The sequence below is a fragment of the Siphateles boraxobius genome, unplaced genomic scaffold (assembly GCF_051911475.1).
Source record: "Siphateles boraxobius isolate OS27281-9 unplaced genomic scaffold, OSU_SipBor_1 215, whole genome shotgun sequence".
In the NCBI taxonomy this organism is placed as follows: Eukaryota; Metazoa; Chordata; class Actinopteri; order Cypriniformes; family Leuciscidae; genus Siphateles; species Siphateles boraxobius.
The window spans coordinates 370001-387500 of NW_027508828.1; the positions used below are offsets into that span (position 1 = coordinate 370001).

The window sequence follows — 17500 nt, forward strand, 5'->3', positions numbered from 1 at the left end:
TGTAACACATCTTCCCCTCGCGGGTCAAAATTTCCTGAAGCCATAAAATTATACTTCATTTTTTTTGTTTGTCCAGAAAGCCTATTTTATTTCATATTGGTTATGTTTTTTCTAATTTTTAATGCAATATTTTTGGAGATTTTTTGTTATTTTTTATTTTGTTTACCTTTAAAATACTAGCTTTGATCAATAAATAATAAATAAACAGTAATTATAGCACATTCCTCACATTCTTAAATTCAAAATAACTCACAATTTCATGCATAACCCTTTTAATTCAGCTCTAAATATCTCACATTGGGAGTGTTTGAGCTCTTGTGGAAATATAATAATATAAGATGATATTTCATGACTCTAGATGGGCTTATATCTCTATATGGAGTAAATGAGCTGTTCCTCTGGGTCCTAAAGTCAGTTTCTCTTCAGTGTGCGTTCAGACACACATGTAGACATTATACAATCATTTACTGGTAAAGTTTTAGCATTTTAAATTGAGTATTTGTAGGTTTTTCTATGTGAACTGAAGCATTCCTCACATTCCATTCATTCCTAAGGGAGTCAGATTGACCCGAGAGGAAGGATTCGTACTTTTTAAAATTTCAACCACAAAACTTAGAAAAAAAAAAAGTCCAGGTCAAAAAGACCCGAGGGAAAGATAATTAATAATGTTTTATGCTCACTTTCTAAGTCATGTCTCCTTTATTTCTACAGCGCTTTTTACAGCACAGAGTGTTTCAAAGCAGCTTCACAGAGATAACAGGCAAATAATGCAACACAGTTTGTTTCTAGATGAAAATAGCGTCATCAACCACCTTAAGGCAGATCAATAATATTGTTGAATATTAAATGTCCCCGAATAAGCAAGCCAAAAGCCAAAGCAATAATCTTCTTAGACTAAGAAGATTATTAAACACCTGATAATATTAATCAAACGTTCTGTTAATGTTACGGTTCAGAACGCGACGGGAATCAAGCTCTACCTCTGATGTTTTAATGTTTATGAGTGATGTTTTCTGTCAGATGTGGACGAGTGTGAGCAGGAGGTGTGTGAAGGCGAGTGTGTGAACACCGCCGGGAGCTTCTCGTGTCACTGTGACGGGCGTAAGGGAGTGAAGCTGGCGCGGGACGGGCGTTTGTGTGAGGAGATCCCGCAGTGTCTCGATCTGTTCGATCACAAGCACGAGGAGATGCTGTATCTGGGAGAGCAGTTCTCCGGCGTTCCCGTCATTTACCTGCGCTTCCGTCTGCAGGCCGACGCCAGGTACGACACACACACCATCTCAGCAGGGTTTCTGAGGAGTCTCTGATGTCCCCAGAGTGTGTGTGTGTGAAGTTTTAGCTCAAAACACCGCACAGATATTGTTTTATAGGATGTTAAAACTGTCACTTTTTGAGGGTGAGCAAAAACCCTTTAAATGCAAATGAGCTGCTGCTCCCGGTGCAGAGGGCGGAGCTTCAAGAGTGTGTGTGTGTGTGTGTGTGTGTGTGTGTGTGCGTGTGTGTGTGTGTGTGTGTGTGTGTGTGTGTGTGTGTGTGTGTGTGTGTGTGTGTGTGTGTGTGTGTGTGTGTGTGTGTGTGTGTGTGTGTGTGTAAGAGTTAGCAGCTTTGATTACCTCACCCAGACATGCATTGAACATTTTAAAAACTTAAGTCTCTTATGTTCAAACCGGATTCGGATAAAGATGGAGTGAATGAAACAGGACATTTCTGAACGGTTAGTTGATGAATGTGTGTAGCTGATGTGGAGTTAACTATCTTCTAGTCATTGAGTAGCATATTCTGTCATGATAATCTATAAATTGCATTCCCGGGGGCGGGGTTTATGTAAATTCTAGGGTTTGTGATGTCACTAACCAGTGAAGAAGCTCGTGTAGTTCCTACCAGCCGTTTGTTGTAGTCCTTAAAAAGCGATTTCTGTAAAAGTAAATCTCTCCCTTTGCTCTGAACTTTGAGCGTCGTAACTTTGCAGATATTGTTTACGATCAAACAGCAATATTACACACAAAGTGAAATCATTATCAATCATAACTCTTGAACATCGTTTCCTGAAGGCTCATCTGTTATATTCCAGCCTTATTCTGTTAAAAAGTCTCTTTAAAAAGAAGAGAATCTGATTCCTCACAAGTGTTATTGCTAACACAGGTTTGCAGCCGAGTTTGATTTCCGCACGTTTGATCCTGAGGGAGTGATCCTGTACGCCGAATCTTCTCCGGACTCCTGGCTAATGCTGGGTTTACGGAGCGGCCGCATCGAGGTCCAGTTCAAGAACCAGCACTCCGTCAAGATGACCAGCGGAGGAAAGGCCATCAACGACGGCCAGTGGCACGTGGTGCGTTCATGACATCCATTACAGATCATGTCGCATTTACAGGCTCTTACACCAAAGCTGCATTTATTTGATGTATAACAGTGAAATATTAGTACAGGGTAAATCAGCTGTTTTCTATGTGAATAAACAGGTGAAACTCGAAAAATTTGAATATCGTGCAACATGTATTTCAGTAATTCAAATTAAAAGGTGAAACTAATATATTAAGTATATATAACTATATACATATGCATGATTATACTTTTCAGAGGGCCGACATTTCTGTATTTAAAATCCTTTTTTTTATTGATTTCATGTAATATTCTAATTTTCTGAGATATTTAATTTGGGGTTTTCATAAGCTGTACGCCATAATCATCAAAATTATAACTTTTGCACGATATTCTAATTTTTCGAGTTTCACCTGTATAGCAAAGTGTAACTTATTGGTAATAAAAGCTGAATTTTCAGAATCATTACTCCAGTCTTCAGTGTCACATGATCCTTCAGAAATCACTATAATATGATGATTTGATGCTCAAGAAACATTTATGATTATTATCGATATAAGATCATTAATTTCTTTATAAAAACAGGGTGTGACGATACACTTACATATACGATTATTTTGGTAATCGAGTTTTTTGACGATTAATTGGATTTTTTGTGGTATTAAAAATAGACCTAAGTGGAACAATGACCTTTAAAATACATATAATAACAATGAGGCAATAATAATATGTTAAAATAAAGTCTCAAAAGCATATGGGACTGTAATCATATGGTTTTATTGAAGAACACTTAAAATACATAAACATAATAAACGTATGTAGATGACGTATTATAACAAATGCTTGGTAATTGTTGTTACACGTTACAGCAGATCAAATCTTCTTTAAAATCAGCATAACATTTAATTCAAGTGTCCACTTAATCTTTAATATTTGGTCACGTGTTTACAGTAGAAATGCTGCAGTCACTGTAATTTCTTGAACAAGAGCATGTGCACATCAAAACATGCAAACTCAGTGCTTTTATTTTTGAAAAATATTGGCAAATGATGTTTATAAATGATTTACGCTACAAGTTTTGCGTTTCCAGACGGACGTTATTAATTAAGCAACGGAAACTCACAGCAAGTGCAGAGATGGAGTTTGAGTTGCTGAGACGCTCCATGCTAACGATAACAGAGCAACACTTCGCTATGAAACACAAAGCGTGTCAGTCTTTATATGCGTTTCCAAATACGCATTATTAGGAAAAAAAACAAATAAAACCAGAGACTGAGTTTGTGTGGAAACAAATACAGAATAATAAATTCCATGGTGATGATATCACGAGACAGCTTTTCAACGCTACGAGATCTATCGTGATGTTTTATCACCGCTAATGAAAGCTTGTGTCGTCTGTAGATCTCGGTGGAGGAGCTGATGGGCAGCGTGAGTGTGAGGATCAGTAAAGAGGCCGTCATGAGCATCAACAGTCCTGAGCGTCTCTTCACACCCGTCAACGACAAACTGGAGACCAAGCTTTACATCGCCGGTCTGCCCAATCGCAACGAGAGCCTCATCAAACCGGCAAGTGCTCACTAGCGCACCTGCAGTCAGTGCTGTGTAACTACACATGAAGACATTTTATTTTTTCAATCAAAACGATTTTTTTCCTAGTGAACGCGCAATAAACCTGTTGATCTGTGATGTTCAGGGTTTGAAATTAACACCGCCAACACGCCAAACGCGTGTAATAATCAGCTGTGGCGGGAACGCTGTTAAATCACCGGTTATTATTATGTTTTCTCACTTTGCTGGGAAGTTCGTGTGACAAATCTGTGCAGATTTAGTGCAAATACTCGTGAGTCATCATGATATATTAAATACAGCGCATTGCACAGAATCTGCTCATATCTGGCTTACTTGAACACACACGTCACTACGCTACAAATAACGGCACGCTTGTTCATTTGCATTGAAGCAACAGCGAAGATTAATAAGCATTCGGGTAACAGAAAAAACATTGTTATTTTCCAACATCCTAAATGTTTTTGATGTTCTTTGTACTGTGTTGATCTGTCCATCTAAAACACATTTATGGTGAAAGAGGAAGAGAGGAGATTTAGTTACTTTTTTGGCTAGTAGGAGTTCTTAAAGGATAATTCCGGTATTTAACACGTTGAGTCTGTTTTCTAGTTTGTTTTGGATGAACTAGAGTGGTGGACACAGAAATTTTGACTCTTTCAGAATCGCCTTTGACGCTTCAGAGTGTGTGTCTACCGGCATGCACAAACATGTCCTTAAAACAACCCTTAACGTTCGTTTTCAAAAATGTGCAACTCACCGAGTGTTAGTGGTGTTCGTTGATGATTAAAGGGGCATTCGGCAACTATTTCAACTTAATAAAACCGTTTAGAAATCATTTGGATGGTTTAATAACCTGTTCTGGTGAGAATGGTGACGCTCCCCCCAACGCTCCCAGGCGGAAAACCATCCCTGAACATGAGGATTAACATCCCGGTATATTAGAAAAAGGAAGTCTCGTGAGAAGAGAGAACGAGCAAGAAACACAAACTGCTTTATGGCAATTCGACATAAACACACACGCCGCCCTCAATGTGTGTGATGTATTACCCACCTCGGCAGACAAACTCCACACGATAAAGTTGGCCGGCTCCGATAATAACAAACGCACATGAGCAGCGGTAGAACGGGGGAGGAGGGGCCACAAGTGAGTTTTTTTACGACATTGTTGTGAAATATACGCCTCACAGCTGTAGGGGGCGCTCGTGAGAAAACATGCGACAACAAAAGTAAAAATCAGCGAAGAAATAGCAAGAGTTGCCAAATGCCCCTTTAAAAACAAATATATCGGCGCAATGTATGATTTCAATCTGTGTTATTTGCTATAGTGGAACTATTTTTTCAGATACCTCACAACCGCGTATAAACTTCCGCTCAATATTTGAGTCTGAAGCGTTAGCACACTGCCGACCACTTGATGGCGGTAGCGCAGTAATATCAACGAGCAATGAGTTCTCCAACAGAAATCAATGCGATTTTACAAAATGCCAAATAAAACACGACAGAAACTGTATTTCGCTACTCTAATGGTTTTTAATCACCAACGAACACCACTAACACTCGGTGAGTTGCACAGATTTGAAAACGAACGTTAAAGGATGTTTTAAGGACATGTTTGTGCATGCCGGTAGACAGACACTCTGAAGCGTCAAAGGCGATCCAAAAGAGAGAGTCAAAAAATCGAGACATTATCAAAATTTCTGTCCACCACTCTAGCTCATCCAAAACAGACTAGAAAACAGAGTCAAAGTGCTTAATACCGGAGTTATCCTTTAATGGCTGGTAACTTGGCCAGTGAGTGAAAAAGTTAATTCCAAACCCTAGTGATGTTCGTGTGTCCGCGTGTGTTGTGATGGCGATGGATGTTTATTCTGCTGGTCTCGATGTGGATCAGATCAACCCGAGGCTGGACGCTTGTATCCGCGGATGGGATCTGATGAATCAGGGAGCGTCGGGAGTGAAAGAAGTGATTCAGGAGAAGGAGAGCAAGCACTGTTATGTGTTCGTGGAGAAGGGCTCGTTCTTCAGTGGAGGAGGCCTGGCGCTCTTCAACATCGACTACAGTCAGTCTCTCCATCACAACATCCTCACACAAACACAGTTATATGCATCTTTAGCTTGTGCATTGCCACAGAAAACTCTGTTTGGCTTGTATTTTTGTATTTTGCATCAGTCAAGTCACATTTATTTCTATAGTGCTTTATACAATACAGATTGTTTCAAAGCAGCTTCACAGAGATAAACTGGAAAATGATGCAACGAATTAAATTAATTCCGTTCAATAAAGATTTCAGTGTAACAAATTGCATCAGTTATGAAACAAATTTAATTCAGTTCAATGTTGATTCAATTCAGTTCAATAACGGTTTGAGTGTTGCAAAATTCAATAATTATGAAACAAACTGAATTCAGTTCAATAACGGTTTCAATGTTGCAATATTAATCAGTTATGAAACAAATTGAATTCAGTTCAATAACGGTTTCAATGTTGCAAAATTCAATAATTATGAAACAAACTGAATTCAGTTCAATGTTGATTCAATTCAGTTCAATAACGGTTTCAATGTTGCAAAATTCCATAATTATGCAACTAATTCAAAGCTCTACAGAAGACAATAGTGTCATACATACGAGTTCTTGCATGGATAATTGAATAAGTGCAGGTCTAACTCTGATCTTGACGTTGCAGACAGAAGCGATCAGTGGAAGGTTGATGTCGTGATGAGCCTTCGACCCTCCAGCAGCACCGGCGTATTATTCGCCCTGGTTACCAACAACACTGTCCCTCTCTCCGTTGCCGTGGTAACACGGGGGCCCGACGATGCGGTAAGCTCCTCCTCCGCTGACGTCATGTCCTGTTGAAGTCTCCACACGCTACACACACACGTGAGGTGCGTCCCAAATTGCATACTTGTGCACTATTCTACGCCATTTTGTAGCATAAATAGTGCGAGTAGTGCGTTCCCACTGAAAATTCCAAAAAGAAAAAGTGCACTTTAAATACCCAGATGATGCGCTTATTTAACCAAAAGAACAAAGTGTGTAACGTTGGACACTTCATGCACTCGACTGTCGCAGCTTTAATTACATAGCAGAGGGGGAGGGGCTATCAGACTCAGACGTTGAGAGACAAAAGAAACATATAAAGTTCTTACACTACACGGTTGAGTATAGTGCATAAGTACATAGTGCATAGTGTATAAGTGCATATTGTATAAGTGCATACTGCATAAGTACATAATGCATAAGTACATGATGCATACTTTGTAAGTACATAGTGCATAAGTACATAGTGCATAATGCATACTGCATAAGTACATAATGCATACTGTGTAAGTGCATAAGTACATAGTGCATAAATACATAGTGCATAAGTACATAGTGCATAAGTACATAGTGCATACTGTGTAAGTACATAGTGCATAAGTACATAGTGCATAAGTACATAGTGCATAAGTACATAGTGCAGTACATAGTGCATAAGTGCATAAGTACATACTGTATAAGTACATAATGTATTAGTGCATAAGTACATCGTGCATACTGTGTAAGTACATAGTCCATACGTACATAGTGCATAAGTACATAGTGCATAAGTACATAGTCCATAAGTGCATTGTGCATAAGTACATACTTTATAAGTATATAGTGTATAAGTACATTATGTATTAGTGCATAAGTACATAGTGCATAATGTGTAAGTACATAGTGCAAGTACATAATGCATACGTACATAGTACATAAGTATATAGTGAATAAATACATAGTGCATAAGTACATAGTCTATAAGTACATAGTGCATACTGTATAAGTACATTGTGCATAAGTATATAGTGCATAAGTACATAGTGCATAAGTGCATAGTGCATAATTACATACTGTATAAGTACATAATGTATTAGTGCATAAGTACATAGTGCATACTGTGTAAGTACATAGTGCAAGTACATAGTGCAAGTACATAGTGCAAGTACATAGTGCATAAGTACATAGTGCATAAGTACATAGTGCATAAGTACATAGTGCATAAGTACATAGTGCATAAGTACATAGTGCATAAGTACATAGTGCATAAGTACATAGTGCATAAGTACATAGTGCATAAGTACATAGTGCATAAGTACATAGTGCATATGTACATAGTCCATAAGTACATACTTTATAAGTATATGGTGTATAAGTACATAATGTATTAGTGCATAAGTACATAGTGCATACTGTGTAAGTACATAGTGCAAGTACATAGTGCATAAGTACATACTTTATAAGTATATAGTGTATAAGTACATAATGTATTAGTGCATAAGTACATAGTGCATACTGTGTAAGTACATAGTGCATAAGTACATAGTCCATAAGTGCATAGTGCATAAGTGCATAGTGCATAAGTACATACTTTATAAGTATATAGTGTATAAGTACATAATGTATTAGTGCATAAGTACATAGTGCATACTGTGTAAGTACATAGTGCATACGTACATAGTGCATAAGTACATAGTGCAAAAATACATGATGCATAAGTACATAGTCTATAAGTACATGGTGCATACTGTATAAGTACATAGTGCATAAATATATAGTGCATAAGTACATAGTGCATAAGTACATACTGTATAAGTATATAGTGCATAAGTACATAATGCATAAATGCATAGTGCATAAGTACATAGTCCATAAGTGCATAAGTACATACTGTATAAGCATATAGTGCATAACTACATAGTGCATAAGTACATAGTGCATAAGTACATAGTGCATTATTACATTGTGTATAAGTACATAGTGTATTAGTGCATAAGTACATACTGTATTAGTACATAGTGAATGAGTGCATAGTGTATAAGTGCATAGTGCATAATTACATACTGTGTGTATAGTGTGTGATTTGGGACACACTCGCGCTCTGGTGTTGCAGGACCTGCAGGTGTTTGTGGACGGTGTGTGTGTGGCGACTCTACAGTCTCTGATGCTCTGCTATCCGGATCGTCTACTCGTGGAGATGAGTGTGTCTTCTGATGTTCTCCTCATCTCAGCGAACTCCTCCAGCGTGACCTACTGTGACCCCGTGACCCTGAGCGAAGCGCTAGCCAAACTCGAACGCGCCATGCAGGGACACGTCCACACGTACATCGGAGGACTTCCAGGTCAGTCCGCGACTTTACTTCATTTACTTCAGAACACTGTTTATAACGCTGACTTGCCAAGCTCGCAACGCCAAGGTCATGGGTTCGACTCCCAGGAATGCCTGAACTAATAGAAAATATATGTCGCTTTGGATAATGTTAGTGCAAACACTAAAATATATATAATTTTACAAGGGAACTAGATGTTTGTCACTAGACAAACACACTCTAACACTAAGTATTTGTAAGTGTTAGCATTTTTGGTTTTGTTTTGCTTTGTAATTTTCTCAGTTAACTAAACTAAAAAAATATTTGAGTTAATTTGATATTTTATATCAAGTAACTAAAATTATTAAACTTATTTTATTTCAGCTAGTCGCCAAGGCAACATTTTTCATTATTTAAAGTTAAATAAATAAAACTGAAAAAATAAACCGACAAAATCTAACAAAACAACAAAATTATAAAAATTAAAGTGAAAATAAAATTTAGAAATAAAATATTTTTTTACAACTATATAGAAATATTTTTAAATAAATAAAAGACAAAAAATATTAAAAATTAAAAAACATTTAAAATTAAAATGAAAACCAGAATATATAAAAATAAAAAACTAATTAAAAATATGAATGAAACCAGTTTAATGTTGATTCAATTCATTTCAATAATGGTTCCAGTCTTGCAAAATCAAAAATGCTAAATTTTTCATTTTTATTTATTTAAAGTTGAAATACTAAAATAAATAAAACTGAAATAAACTGACAAAATTAACAAAGCAACAAAATTACAAAATATGACAAAACAAAATATAAAAATTAAATATTCTTTTTTATTACAACTATATAGAACTATTTTTTAAATGAATAAAAATGACAAAAACGAATAAAAATAAAAAAAACATTTAAAATTAAAACCAGGAAATATAAAAATAAAAACTAATTAAAAATATGAATAGTACTGAAATAAGTGGTGTGTAGTCTCCAGGCTTCGTTTAATCTTACTAACTGTGCTGACGCCATCACTCCTTCAGTTCCTGACATCTTACCGTCTTCATCCGGACTTTAAATCAATACATTTATCAATAACAGTGCGCTAACATCAGACTGTACGTCCATTCTGAGCATCTAAAGCTGGACTGTGACTGATTCTGGTGAATCCTGTCAGGAGCAGAACGTGATTCCCTTCGATCGTGTTCGTCTCCAAACGTTAAAGACAGAGATATTTTGTTCTAGATGTGCATGATGCTTTAAATCAGCATGAAAGTGAAGTTGCGCTGGTCTTTTCTACGGTGGCCGAGAGGTTCAAAACAAATCACAATTATAAGAACAAAATAACAATTCAGGAAACACAACGACATTTCATAGAAAACGGAAAAGGTAGGTACATTTTGAGAATGGCAAACTTGTCGCTGATTGGACGAGACACCTGTCAATCAAGCTTTACAGGAAGTAAGAAATTTGTGATCAACTATGTTTTGCTAAATGCGAAAATGGCATCAGGGAGCCGCTATCAATATGCGGGGAACTTCCGGGAGATTTGGGATGTCTGCATATCACTCCATGGGACCGAACTATCTTTGGCATGTTGATGGGTGTGATAAACTTAAGCCATTTGAGCACAAGCTCATTTTAATGTCGTGGTATGTCGCCAGCATGTCCACAATCACGGCATATGAATGTCCTTCTTCAAAGTAACGTTTAAATTTCTTACTTCCTGTAAAGCTTGATTGACAGGTGTCTCGTCCAATCAGCGACAAGTTTGCCATTCTCAAAATGTACCTACCTTTTCCGTTTTCTATGAAATGTCGTTGTGTTTTCTGAATTGTTATTGTGTTTTCTGAAATGTCGTTGTGTTTTCTGAATTGTTATTTAGTTTTTATAATTGTTATTTTGTTTTTATAATTGTGATTTGTTTTGCACCTCTCGGCCACCGTCCTTTTCTCCTCTATTGTGTCGTATATCGAGTGAAACGCTTCTGGAACAAGAACAGATGTGGGCGGAGCTTGATTGTGTCTGTGGGGAATTGATTGGATGGTTGTGGTTTGCTATTGGCTGATCTCATGTGAGTGACAGGTTATAGCCCCGCCCACATCATAAGAGAAGAGAAGAGATTTTACAAGAGGAACTTATTCTGATTCAAGATTATTAACATAATAATGATGTGTATGGATAAATCATGTATAGTGTGTGTGTGTGTGTGCAGATCTCCCAGTGTCCATCACTCCGATCTCAGCGTTCTTCCACGGTTGTCTGGAGATCAGTGTGAACGGGCGGCAGCTGGACTTCGACGAGGCTGTTAGTAAAGACAACAGCATCAAGTCTCACTCCTGCCCCCCGGTTTCGGCCCCGGACACGCCCCAGTAGACAGGAAGTGACATCACAGCCTCACGCAGGGACATGTGACAAGCCATCCAGCCAATCACAGCCACAGTAGACAGGAAGTGACATCACAGCCTCACGCAGGGACATGTGACGCGCTCATCAAACACAAAACCCGCCCTGATTCCGGGTTCAGCATCACATCATGTCCTGTGATGTTTCTTTGTATTTTAAACTGTTTTAATTGATCCACTCATTAGTATGAACGAGCCTCTATTGACACATGCGACAGACATTCGTCCTGATGGTTGTATTATTATTATTATTATTCCTGATGTGTCCGTTGCCTGTCTTTAATCAGTTTAGAGCCGTCAGTTTTTGTATCTTGTATATAACACTAGTTTTAACGTGATGTGAATATGTTTCGGTGGATATTGAACACTAGTGCAGCATTAATTGTTGGAATAAAACATGAAATTATAAAAGCATGTTGTCGTCATCATGGAAATCCCACTTTAGACATGAATGAGAATGTTCAACTGTGAATAGTTAACATAAAGATTATTAAATACTGTAACAGATGTATTACTCATTGTTAGTTAATTTTACTTATTAAAAATGCAACTGTTCATTGTTAGTTCAGGTCCATTAAACATTAACAGAAACGACTTTTGATTTCAACTAAAGCAAAACTCCCCTTGAAGCCGTGATTTACAGTGAATGTAGAACAGCTGAGGCGTTGTTAGACTCGACGCGGAGTAAAACTAGAGTGAAACCCCCTCGCTGTTTTAAATTCACTGTAAAACACGGCTTCAAGGGGCTTATTGCTTTTATAAAACGGTTACTCCATAAAAATATAAATTTTAATATTTATTGTATTCATAAAACAAACAAAAAATATAACGTTATAACACATTCATTCCTCCGCCAAGCAATGTAGTTCCAAAGAGGTTGCTAAGCAACACATGCCGCAACAAAGCGTCACAAACGGCAGTTGCGCAGTAATACTGATGTAATGCGCTCACAGCTGTGTGTGTGTGTGTGTGTCTTTTGAGTCATTTACAACGGCTTTGAACGCGGATCAACCAATCAGAATCGAGGACCGGAACTATCCGGATTAATAATTTCTTTAGAAGTATTTTCATTTTTTGTGTCAGTTGTTAATAAATGAGAGCTTACTGTGAAGTGTTACTAAATTTGTGGTTTTCTCAAGGGAAAATAAAAGCATTGAAATATATTTTTCCCATCAACATGTCCCTGTATGGTAAGCCTATCAGAAGTGTTTATATTTTAGACCTGACTGGATGGTGTTGGCGGGGAATTACCTCGTGTGTGTGTGTGTGTGTGTGTGTGTGTGTGTGTGTGTGTGTGTGTGTGTGTGTGTGTGTGTGTGTGTGAGAGAGAGAGAGAGACAGAGAGTGAGAGAGAATAGAGGAGAGTGCTAGAGAAAAGAGAACAAGACAGAGCTTGTAATAAAACAAGAAACAACATCAGCTCGTGTGTGTGTGTGTGTGTGTGTGTGTGTGTGTGTGTGTGTGTGTGTGTGTGTCTGTGTGTGTGTGTGTGTGTGTGTGTGTGTGTGTGTGTGTGAGAGAGAGAGAGAGACAGAGAGTGAGAGAGAATAGAGGAGAGTGCTAGAGAAAAGAGAACAAGACAGAGCTTGTAATAAAACAAGAAACAACATCAGCTCGTGTGTGTGTGTGTGTGTGTGTGTGTGTGTGTGTGTGTGTGAACAGGAGAATCAGCTTGTCTTCAGGAGAGATGAATTTATTATTCTACAGATGTTATTGAGAAGTGTGTTATTGAACAGATAAACTCATATTTATCTCTAACAGAGTTCACTGTAAAGATGATCTGTTGTTGTGAAGATCATTTCATTACGGTGGTTGAGCTGGAGTTTATTCTCAAGGAAGTATCATGTTATTAATGTGTGAAACTACAGTAACGTCTTCAGATAGTCAGCTTGAGATCTAAACATCTAAACGGGTTATTTCTCTTCAGTAGTGAATGTTTTATGAGCAGAAGAATAATCATATTCAGACGAAGCACAACCCAAAAACTTTTTGCAAAATACATGCAGTTTTGTTTTACCACTAGAGGGACAAAAGAAATGTACCTTCAACTACAGAAAAAAAAAAAGCTTGTCCAGTAAAAGTCCTGGAAATTAATTCCCTGAAGGTCTAGAAGCGGCTGTTATTAATAGAAAGTGCTCTACATTTGACTCCCTTTTTGTGTAGGTTAAATGTGCATTAATGTTTCCATATGGCAATAACTGGACACTGGATCTGTGAAGCTGATATGAGATCTACAGTGTGTGTTACAGATGGACACGAGTGAGTTGCATAAAGAAACTGATGGGAAACGGAAAGAAAATGAAAACACTGGGTCAGAAAAACAAGAGGAAGAATGTAACCTCACATGTGACGGGAATGTCAGAGTCAGATCAACAAACAGCTGTGATTATGAAGATCTGCCTTCACTAAAACACTGAGACTTCAGACACACACAAACTGCAGGATCAAACTTTACAAACGTCATCCTGATGATTTTAAAAGCTCATCTTAACATAATGACGACGGCTCTGGAAAGAGACGCACATTAACCCCATAAAGCCTTACATATGACATTATATTGAAGAATGTTTTAAAAATCTACCAAAAAAAGTGTAAAGTGTGTTTTATGTATATCATATTTGATACCTCAGGCTTTTATTGCTCATATACTCTGATATAGTGAGAATATGGAGGGAAAAAACAACTTTTATTCAGAGGCTCAAACTGAGCAAAAATATACAATTTATGCAATATGCAAAAGTATTACTTGTAATGTAAATCAATAAGATCTTTATAACAGTACAGCATATTCTTGCATGAGTGCCTATAAATATAAATATATATATATATATATATCAGAATCTGCCAATAATGTCTCAGTAAGATGATATTTAACGGCTTACGATCAAAGCTCTAGTTTTAAGACGTAATGCAATGCAATCCAATGATGATTGAGAGATGAACAAATAAACCTTCCTCAAAAACCTGATACTCGTGATTTTTATAATAAATGATATCTGGATAATCAAGTGAACTGAAGTCGCTTCAGTCCAGTTGAAATATTACTGACAATATCAAAAATATTCTGACAAATATTTGACAGCAGAAAGACGAAGCACGAGATGAAAGACGTTTGTACAATTATACTAAAATACTTTTACTTGCTTAAACAGTCTAAGCAAGTTTTTTATAGAGGCTTTTAGAAATGCATGTGTCAATCATTATACAGTAGCTTTATAGGGTTAATTGGCATTTATTGTCATAAACAGATCCTTAAGGAACAGTTCACCCAAAAATGAAAGTTGTGTCATCATTGATTGTGTCCTTCCCTCCACATGACTTTCCGTCTTCCGTGGAACTCGAAAGATGTTTCGCTGGAAATCTGACTCGATGTCGCAATAGAAATAACATCCTGTGATATTCATGCTGACGACGTGTGCCAACGAGGAGGCTGGCAAACACTGAGCAAACAAAGAGCATGCAACTTTAAAAGCAAATTGAAATGGCTCACAACCTCTGGTGATTGTGTTATAAACCTTAATTTAGAATAACTTCCCATCCCTCTTGGAGCGACATCTCTTCTCTTCTCTGGTTTTTCACATTTCGTGGAAAGAAAGCATTATTGAGTACAGAAAGGCCTTAAAACGGCTAGATATGCTGATTTTTCATCCCTCTTAGAAGAAAACAAATACAAGTAAAACTTCTGACGTCTCCAAGCAGCACAGCAGTAATGACTTTATTAACTTCTTTACTTGCAATATTGATAATATCAGGGAGAAAATTACGACTATTCAACCGTCTACTACCGTATCGCATCAGACAGTGCGGTGTAGTCTCACTGACAAAACATTCGATTCATTCATTACTATAGGAGAGGTAGAGTTTTATAAACTCGTTAATTCAACTAAATCGACAACTTATTAGACCCTATACCGACTAAACTACTGAAAGAGATGCTTCCAGAAGTCATAGATCCTCTTCTTAACATCATTAATTCATCTTTGTCTCTAGGATACGTACCAAAACATTTTAAGCTGGCTATGATTAAACCACTTGTTAAAAAACGCAACTTGATCCTACAGAATTAGTCAATTACAGGCCGATCTCGAATCTACCGTTTCTGTCAAAGATACTAGAAAAGGCAGTATCCTCACAACTGTGTTCCTTTCTTGAAAGAAATGATATCTGTGAGGATTTCCAGTCAGGATTTAGACCGTATAATAGCACTGAGACAGCTCTCATTAGAGTCACAAATGATTTGCTCTTATCATCCGATCGTGGTTGTATCTCTCTATTAGTGTTACTCGATCTTAGTGCTGCATTTGAACTATCGACCACAACATTCTTTTAAATAGACTCGAAAATTATGTTGGCATTAGTGGAATTGCATTAGCATGGTTTAAATCATATTTATCTGACCGCTATCAGTTTGTAGCAGTAAATGAAGAGATGTCTTATCGATCACAAGTTCAGTATGGCGTACCACAAGGCTCAGTACTAGGACCATTGCTGATCACTCTGTGCTACCCTTAGGAGATATCATTAGGAAACATGGAATTAGCTTTCACTGTTATGCTGATGATACTCAGCTCTGTTGAGTTACAGAACCTAGAACCATCACTGAACTTACTTAAGCTGGACTATGGCACTATTTTCTTCTAGATCTGCTGCACAGCCAAACAAACTTTCTTGCATTATTTTTCGGTTATCACTGTGAAGCTGCTTTGAAACGATCTGTATTGTAAAAAGCGCTATATAAATAAAGGTGACTTAACTCTGATGATGTGGGCGGGGCAACCTGTCACTCAGATGAGAGCCAATAGCAAACCACAACCTTCCAATCTATTCCCCACGGCCAAAATCAAGCCCCGCCCACATTTGTTCTTGTTCCAGAAGCGTTTCACTCGATATACGACACAATAGAAAAGAAAAGACCAGCGCATTCAAGTGCTAGAATTAATCTCATGAGATTTGAGGTTTAACAGCTAGATGTAATGCTGTTGTAAAGCCTGAATATGGGCACAGGCCAATTCAATTTGAGAGATTTCAGTTAATAACAACATAATAAATTCAGTCTGTGCATTACTTCAGAGTCCAGACATGACTGTTATGATACATAATGTTTTTGTCCTTTTTTAAAGCTCAACCTCTCCAGTCCCCATTTACGTTCATTGGATAATTTAGAGCAGCATGAACATTCTGCGAAGTGTCTCCTTTTGTATTCCTCTAAAGAAAGAAATGCAGGTTTGAAGGACACAATAAGGGAGAGTAAATGGGAACAGAATGCTGTTTTTATTTGGGTCAACCAAAGCTTTAAAGGCTAGTATTCTCTGTGCTAGTGCTAGTGTAAGTATGTACTGCAGTGATCTGCTCTTGCAGAGCAAAATTCTGCATCGGGAACTCCCTGCAACTTTCACCAATAAACCGTCGAATCTGCTGCTCACGTTTGTGAAGAGAGAGAGAGAGAGAGAGAGAGAGAGAGAGAGAGAGAGAGAGAGAGAGAGAGAGGAGCCGAGGGCCAAATCCAGAGAGTGCGCGAGAGAAAGAGAGAGAGAGAGAGAGAGAGAGAGAGAGAGGTTGAATGTGCTGCAGAAACGCTCGTGTTCGGCTCTGAATGTGGCGGTTCAGTGCAGGATTCTGACCCAGACCGAGTGCAAGTTTGCCGCAGAATCACCACCATGAGAGAGTTCGTGTCGAGCTGCTGTTTCGTCCTGTTGTGCATCGGATTCTCATCGCAATGTAAGTCACATTATTACACGAAACAAGCCGCTGTTCCTGCGCACTAGCGCAGCACAAACTTGTTCGGCTCAGCCGGAGTTGAGAGTCTCTGGTGTTCGTGTTTCCAGTGTCCGTGTCGCCGAGGCAAGCGAACGAGTTTCTCCGCAGACACCGGAGAGGGAACCAGGTGTTCGAGGAGACCAAGCAGGGTCACCTGGAGAGGGAGTGTGTGGAGGAGACCTGCAGTAAAGAGGAGGCGAGAGAAGTCTTCGAGAATGACCCTGAGACGGTAAGAGAGTTCGGATAATGATACCGATTAATCGGGTTAGTGATCGCGCTGATCGGTGAGATTTCATCTTTCATCCGTATCGACCTGTGAAGATTCTGTGCCGCTCCCTAGTTA

General features: G+C 38.1%; 2 protein-coding genes across 4 annotated transcripts in view; both read left to right on the top strand.

The window, feature by feature from the left end:
- The window catches only part of pros1 (protein S), a 29288-nt gene extending 17477 nt beyond the window's left edge, over positions 1-11811 (top strand). Inside the window, exons 8-15 of one of the 2 annotated variants that reach the window (XR_013206467.1) lie at positions 1021-1261; positions 2143-2329; positions 3721-3885; positions 5777-5945; positions 6572-6708; positions 8801-9029; positions 11211-11457; positions 11490-11593. Coding sequence is in view for 1 of the 2 variants with exons in the window: in XM_077238049.1 (XP_077094164.1) it covers positions 1021-1261; positions 2143-2329; positions 3721-3885; positions 5777-5945; positions 6572-6708; positions 8801-9029; positions 11211-11371 (1289 nt within the window). In the remaining variant the exon portion in view is untranslated. Of the gene's footprint in view, positions 1-1020; positions 1262-2142; positions 2330-3720; positions 3886-5776; positions 5946-6571; positions 6709-8800; positions 9030-11210 lie in introns of both variants that reach the window. The other variant, XM_077238049.1, reaches the window with a different exon arrangement.
- Positions 11812-16707: 4896 nt separating this feature from the next.
- Positions 16708-17500, top strand: part of gas6 (growth arrest-specific 6) — a 39578-nt gene continuing 38785 nt past the window's right edge. Inside the window, exons 1-2 of one of the 2 annotated variants that reach the window (XM_077238046.1) lie at positions 16708-17118; positions 17226-17386. In XM_077238046.1, coding sequence (XP_077094161.1) covers positions 17058-17118; positions 17226-17386 — 222 coding nt within the window. In that variant the 5' untranslated portion in view covers positions 16708-17057. The remainder of the gene's footprint in view (positions 17119-17225; positions 17387-17500) is intronic. The other variant, XM_077238045.1, reaches the window with a different exon arrangement.